The 6,626-nt window shown below is 39.7% G+C and overlaps 3 protein-coding genes across 3 annotated transcripts; 1 reads left to right on the forward strand and 2 right to left on the reverse strand.

Annotated features, from left to right (window-relative positions):
- The first annotated feature begins 58 nt into the window (after nucleotides 1-58).
- Nucleotides 59-778, forward strand: LOC111431826. Its single transcript, XM_023068527.1, has 2 exons — nucleotides 59-428; nucleotides 679-778. Exons 1-2 carry the CDS (start codon nucleotides 59-61, stop codon nucleotides 720-722), a joined length of 414 nt encoding a protein of 137 aa, XP_022924295.1. The 3' UTR covers nucleotides 723-778.
- Nucleotides 779-1,439: 661 nt separating this feature from the next.
- On the reverse strand, nucleotides 1,440-2,544 carry LOC111432021 (dirigent protein 18-like). Its single transcript, XM_023068812.1, has one exon. The coding sequence runs from the start codon at nucleotides 2,210-2,212 to the stop codon at nucleotides 1,472-1,474; it is 741 nt and encodes a 246-aa protein (XP_022924580.1). The 5' UTR covers nucleotides 2,213-2,544; the 3' UTR covers nucleotides 1,440-1,471.
- A 583-nt stretch (nucleotides 2,545-3,127) lies between these two features.
- Nucleotides 3,128-6,511, reverse strand: LOC111432022. The gene is made up of 4 exons (XM_023068813.1): nucleotides 6,144-6,511; nucleotides 4,936-5,040; nucleotides 4,632-4,688; nucleotides 3,128-3,744 (listed from the first exon to the last, which is right to left on the reverse strand). The coding sequence occupies exons 1-4, from the start codon at nucleotides 6,396-6,398 to the stop codon at nucleotides 3,427-3,429; spliced, it is 735 nt and encodes a 244-aa protein (XP_022924581.1). The 5' UTR covers nucleotides 6,399-6,511; the 3' UTR covers nucleotides 3,128-3,426.
- Between the last annotated feature and the right edge of the window lie 115 nt (nucleotides 6,512-6,626).

The raw sequence follows: 6,626 nt of genomic DNA on the forward strand, positions 1-6,626 counted from the left end.
TCAAGCCCAAAAGAGTGTTATTGGGTTGTATCTAAAGCCCAGGCCCAATAATCACTTAATGGTCTCATATATTTGCTATCACTTAGGATTGAATGCAGATGAAATTCGTTTTACAAATTCGAGAATCATCCCATTTTATCTCTGCAACTGCGACGTGGCAATTTCGGATTCAGATTCCGATTTTTGGCGGGGATTCAACTTCTCGGAGCTGTTCTCCGGTTCAACCGCGCCGCCCGGCGAGTATTATGGTTTTACTGTAGGTGGATATGAAGTTTTAGGAAGGAAAAGAGAACGAGAAATGGAAGGATTGGTGGTTCGTTCGCCGTTCGTTTCAACAGGGAAGAAGCTTCCCTTCTCGCCTTTGCTCGATTCTTTGCCGAGTTGTTCTGCTTCTGGCACTGTAATTGCCATAACCGTACTGAAATCGCGTAATTTTCTCTTGCATTTCCTCTGTTTCTCTCTAATTATCTGGTTTTGATTTTGATTTTGCGATTTCCAAATGCTGAGAGTTCGCATCATAGGTAGATTAGTTGCTCATTGTTAAGTGAAACTGGTTGTTTGCGAGTTCCTTCGAGTAATTTACGGATGATTATGTTTCCGAATAACTTAATCTTTTCGAATGCGCATTCTTTCCATTTTGTGAGCATATTGAGCGAGTAATGAGTACGTTGCTTACAGTGAAATGTAGAAGAGTTACGAGATTGAACTGGACGCATGGATAAATCAGAGCACATTCGTCGAATGTAAGTATTGGATCCAATGGATACAGGCACGGGGACACCATGTTATTTCCAGTAGTGGACCTGTTGATACCAGTTCATCTAAAACGTGAGTTAAATTCATTTTTGTTTCTCATTTTTCTGATTTGAGTTAATACCAGTTCATCTAACCATGTTATCTTCCATGAGGCATTTTTTCTATAATTCCAGTTGATTCCGGTTGAGCAATTGTTTAAATATCCAATGTCTCGTCTAATGATTTATTGAATTATCATTTAAAATCAAAACTCTACTAGTCTTCGGAATTTCTCTTCCATTAGATTATTTAACATAAACAGTGAATTTGACCTGTAACCATGCTAACTGCTTCGGTAGTTGCTGTAATCAACGCCATCTTCAAGAATTTGTTGTGTAGAACTGATTTTCTTGCCTTGCTTTGTAGTTTAGTGAATCCGAGATGCATTTGACTCTCAAAGGAACCGATACCTCTTCTTCTTCCTCACTATTTATAGATCTTTTATGTTTTGGCAGTGAGAAGTCTCCAAATGGATTACCTTATCATCTTTATATTGCGCTAGTAATAATTGGATGCAGTTTAGTATTCCCTTTTAAATTTGATCATCAAATCCAACTAAGTTCATTCATTGTATGATTACAAAAGAATTACAACTGAGAAATATATGAATTTCATAAAACTAGATTACTTGTTTTAGCTTGCAGATGCATTTGATAGGAACTACAGACCACGGTTTTCAGTAGCTTAGATGCACGATGACCCTCAGCAATGTTTCTGCTCCATCTGTGACGTGCTGGCCTGGAGGAATGAGCGACCGCACCTCTGCAATCCCACGTGCGTTCTTGAACTTGCCTGTTCCTCCAGTCACTGACAAATGCGACGAGGGGCTACCAATCCTGTATACTCCATAGAAGTTGAGACTGTCACCATATTCTCCTCCTTCAACCATGGCTGTAAATACCATCATCTGCGTAGTTCCATCAGCTGAACTAGCCACATACACCCCTTGTGCCTTGCCAATTGACTGCGAGCCCAACTCTGGTGCGATGGTTAAGATGTCGTCGATGACGGTAATCGTTCCAAAGCCTAGTCCCAACCCATCAGGTCCCAATTGGGTGTGGGGTATATTTTGTGGGTTGGGATTTCCAGCAAAAGTAGTGCCAGACAAGCCAGTCCCTAGAGGGATCCCATTGATGCCATTAACAGTAGGGAGAGCACCATTGGCATTTGGGATTGCAATACCATCATCTGGGGGAAGGAAGTCTATAGGTGTTGCAAAGGGTACTTGACCAGTGTATATGTTCCCCAGCAGGCCAGTAATCGGTCTCGCCGTTGGGCTGCCACCACCGAAAATGTCATGCATATAAAATTCAAGCACCGGTTCGTGTCCCCCGGCATCGGCAGACTTACACGCAACAAAATGCACCACGATGATTGCCATTGCAAGGAAGGCTGAGAAAGATGACTGCCTGAACATGTTGCAGAGTCCGTATGAACTCTCAGATCACAATTCTTGTGGTGATATGCAAATAGGTACGAACTCTACTCCTTATGTAGTGCTGAAAATATTAGTCAATCTTGGATGTTGGAGTTGCTCTGAACCACCAAAAATGGTGAAGTTGTTGGATTCTGTTCTTCAGTTCTTCGAATTAGCTTTAGCTTTGGCCATTATTTTCAGAATTTCCATTGTTGAGTAGGTAAGCTGCAGGGCTTTGAAGATAGCTGTTATTCAGTGTGGAGGGTTTAACCAATCCAAATACATCAATGTCAGGGACTTGCTTCTTCTTTATGATCCCCGACCTCTGCCCGTCCACGCTGCACAGCCGCACGGCCCAATTGAGGTAAGGATACACTGTTGTCTCGTGAGATTAGTTGAGTTTGAACGTATTTTTTTTATACTCAAATCGGCTTAATTAGAACATTTATAAGTTTGTGTCTATGTGGTGAATTAAATTTCTGAAGTATCTAACTAAACATTGATTAATCGGTTCCCGCAGCGGTGAAGAAAGCTAGGGCAGAGGCGATCGAATTCCTAAGAACAATGCCTTGGCGACAAGAAATTCTTCACCGGAGAGGAGATCGGCACCCTGGATTTGGAGTTCGGAGGAATTGTGCATGCGATGAATTCCCTGGCTTGTACGCTTGGACCCATAACTTAAAGAAAGCTGCTCTGATCAGAGATAACCTGCCGGACGCCGACAAGTTGGCCGGAATATACAAGCGCCTGTACGAGCAGCGGCAGTGGAGAACTCTTTAACTTTTGACTACTCATATGTTAATAATGGCTTGAATATTGTATATAACATATACATGAATATAGGCATGACTTATTAAGAAACCTCTATAATGCTAAAATTAATATTTAAGACGAGTTAAGGTTCCAGACATAACATAGGCCCCAAAAGTTTAATGTATATCTGAATGACAAGTGATATTAACAAGTATATGACTTGAGAAAAACAAATTCACTTAACTTATTAATTTCAAATCCTAATGCTTGCTAGTAAGAAACATATACTTACATTTTCCCAGAAAAAAACCAAAGTCAACTCCCAATTCTGTGCAGAGGATCAAAAGAAAATGTGATCCTAACCCAACACCAATTCCTTTCGCATACTACCAAAAATTCTGTTATCAGTAAAACGACAGCCTCTACTAGAAAGAGCAAACAAGCATTTTTCTCACCAGCTGTTAGAGTGGCCCCGTCCCGCTATCCTTGTCAGCATCGGCTATGCTTGAGTACGAGGTGAAATGATTCGACATCTTCCAGCTCCAATCTTCATTCCTTGACACAAACATTCTTGGCCATCTGTTTATCCTCACGTAGTGTTCTCTGATCTCCCCATCGCCGATGAAACTTGTAACCGTGGAAAAGCAGCATTCATGCCCACCCCATACTCTATCATCAGGATCAGCAGTTTGGCTCCCATCGGGATGGAAATATCGGCGCATCAGAGGGTGGCTGCCTTGCCAATACGGATCAAGATTCCGCCAGTATATGGGAGCTTCCTGAAGGGAACAGAAATTAACTCACCAGACATTATGAATCAATTTGCCCCTCATCAGGAAAGGTGCCTTAAAGATTTGGACGTGGATGTTCAGTCGGTTGCACATTATAACTTTAGATACATTTGCATCTAAGCAGAAAATTGGTAGCTTGGACTAAAACCAGCCTGCACTCGAGCATGATAATAGAACCATGCAATTGTACTTCTCAAAAGGTATTCAGGATCAAGCAGTAGACACCTTTTGGGATATACCCTCTAAATCACTAGTACGGCCATCAATATTGTGAGTACCAGCAGACATTTCACGAAGAAACATAGACACGGCCATGACACCACACAAATTTGAAAATAGACGCATTATATACGATTATCATGCTCCATAGACAGTTCCAAATCCAAGTGGTATGGGAATTTTTTTTTTTTTTTGGGGTGCATGTTAGATGTTTTTTTTAACACAATCACTAGCATGGCTATCTAAGCTGTGAGGATCATCCATGAAATTTGTATTGCTAAAATATCCACCACCAGCCATCTAACCTCTCCCAGTGAGTAGGGCACACTTAAAATAAATTATGAATATTTGTGATGGAAACCATATAGTTGGTGTGCAACTAAGACGAGGATAAAATTAGATGTAGATACCATGAATCTTCGTAAGATGCCTAAGGAATGGTGTAGAAAAGATAAAAGGTACTCAAATGTGTAGAAAATATGTAATAACATAAGCAGGTTTAATCAATCATAAAACACAAACGTAAAAGAATTCATCCAGTTAATTTAGAACTTCAATATCCTCCTCTCCTAACCAGGTTTCATATTATCTAATTCATTACATGATGGTTAGCGTCCAGAAACAATGTTTGATGACTGCATAAAAGACCAACATACCTTATTGAAGTGAAATTGCCAGGCATGAGCACATAAATCCTCCCTCATAATGCGAGTCTGATACAAGAAGTTAAACCCATGAAAAACGATATCAAAGTAATACATGCTTCTCACTATGCCATGCTTGGGAGTACATGTGTAGAACATATTCTTTTTTCTAAATTATTGATGACGAGATTCAGTAGATGCACTTTGTCATCCCAACTGCGTTCACACGACTATACATGGAGTAACACACATATATAAGTATATGGAACGACATACTCCCGAAACTATTGCTTGGGGGTGGAGAGAGAAACTTAACTCGTTTGCCATCCATGATGGATAACGAATAGGCAGCCAGCCTTGAAAAACTTCGGGTTCGTGCCAATCTAGGGATATGTGCTTTCCCGAGCCACAGTTCCATGCACTAAGAGAAAATACAATAAACTTGCTTACCAAATGTTCAATTTTACAGTAAACAGTAAAGAACGTTAGTTTTTTTGCAGCTACACCCTTTAAAATTTGTAGAATTTTAAATCATCTATCCCAGTGTCTAATAACATACACATGACAGGCAGTCATAACTATCCCCTGGCATAACCAGGAATGAGCTATCCAGAAAGAAGGATGTGAATTTCTTGGCTTCAACTTCAATCCTTGTTCATATAACATCTAATATTTGCATCTAAACAAATAAGTTAAAACGTATATTCAAATTCCAAATATTTTCTAAAAGCTTAAAAGAAGACATGAATTTTAGAAAATAATCTACAATGCATCTTTCGAACACACCTACACAAGCACTTGACATTGTGTTGTAAAATACACACACCTTCTGGGCAGGAACATAGAGACGGATATAGGTCAAAACTATGCACATACAATTTCGTATCTATCGAAGGGTGAAACCAAGATAGGATAACCTCAGAATTTCTACTAAGGATTTCATGATGTCAAGCTTCCGCATCTTGGAATGACTTTTCTAGTAAGTACAGCACTTGTTTTCTTGACATACTTCTCCCAGAAACACTTGCATCGATTTTGATTATCTACCTCATAATTTTAACAGGCTTGGAACACTTTTTACCATAGAAATGTGGATATCACTCTTAGAAAGAGTCGAGGAAATGATTTGAAGATGAGTTTTCAACAACCGAGAGAAATAATTCAAATTAACATGAGAGGTCGAACAAAAAATCCACTAACTGCAGTTTGTTATGATCAATCTAGGTAGAAAAAGCTGAATTCAGCAGAAAAAACCACAGGCTACATAAATTTAAGATTCAAATCCGACGAGAGAGAAGATAAGTACGTGAAACAAAATAGAAGTGAAAGCCACAGAATAAGGACCTCGGTTCGACACAAACGAAACGATTTTCTAATTGCAAAAACGAGTGAACGACTCCATTTGCACAGGGAAAACAATTACCACAACCAACAGAAGATCAAATACCAAAATCCAATTCCAGAGAATCGAATTTAATCACAAGCACCATAACATAAACGAATTAACGGAGTGAAGACGCTGACCTTCGAATTCCATAGGCGATCGCTGGAAGCCACGGCGTACCAAGATCGAGAGACAAGGAGAGAAAGTGCCACGCTGCGTGCATCAACGTAGCTAAGTATCGTCATTAATAGATCAGGACCTAAAACCTCGAAAGGATCTTGGAGAAGTTCATTACGGGTTCCATTTTGTTGCCCTTGTTCATCCGAGACACTCTCTCGCTTCTTCTTCTTCTTCCTTGCTTTCATCGGCGGCCGGAGGAAGTCACTTTGCGCCATAAATTCAAAGCTCAAGAGGCGAAAAGGGTTTTGGAGAGGATGGCGCGATCGGCGATTAGCATTGTGATCTGGCCGACATTGCTAAGGAAATGGCGGTTGCAAAATAGAAACCCAGTTTTGTCCCAAAATATCTTAATAAAATATCTTCATATTATAATAATAATAATAATAATATGATTTTTTTTTTTAAATCATTCTAGTTTTTTTTTTTTTTTTTTTTTTTTTTTT

This window comes from Cucurbita moschata, unplaced genomic scaffold (genome assembly GCF_002738365.1).
Source record: "Cucurbita moschata cultivar Rifu unplaced genomic scaffold, Cmos_1.0 Cmo_Scf00037, whole genome shotgun sequence".
Classification (NCBI taxonomy): domain Eukaryota; kingdom Viridiplantae; phylum Streptophyta; class Magnoliopsida; order Cucurbitales; family Cucurbitaceae; genus Cucurbita; species Cucurbita moschata.

Bases quoted from the DNA above. Each gene is read 5' to 3' on its own strand.
- LOC111431826 (XM_023068527.1), top strand. From the start codon at position 59: ATGGTCTCATATATTTGCTATCACTTAGGATTGAATGCAGATGAAATT. The intron at 429-678 runs GTAATTTTCTCT...CGTTGCTTACAG, and splicing joins CATAACCGTACTGAAATCGC to TGAAATGTAGAAGAGTTACG.
- LOC111432022 (XM_023068813.1), bottom strand. From the start codon at position 6,398: ATGGCGCAAAGTGACTTCCTCCGGCCGCCGATGAAAGCAAGGAAGAAG. The intron at 5,041-6,143 runs GTCAGCGTCTTC...ATTTTCTCTTAG, and splicing joins ATCGCCTATGGAATTCGAAG to TGCATGGAACTGTGGCTCGG. The intron at 3,745-4,631 runs GTATGTTGGTCT...TGTTCCCTTCAG, and splicing joins GGCAATTTCACTTCAATAAG to GAAGCTCCCATATACTGGCG.
- LOC111432021 (XM_023068812.1), bottom strand. From the start codon at position 2,212: ATGTTCAGGCAGTCATCTTTCTCAGCCTTCCTTGCAATGGCAATCATC.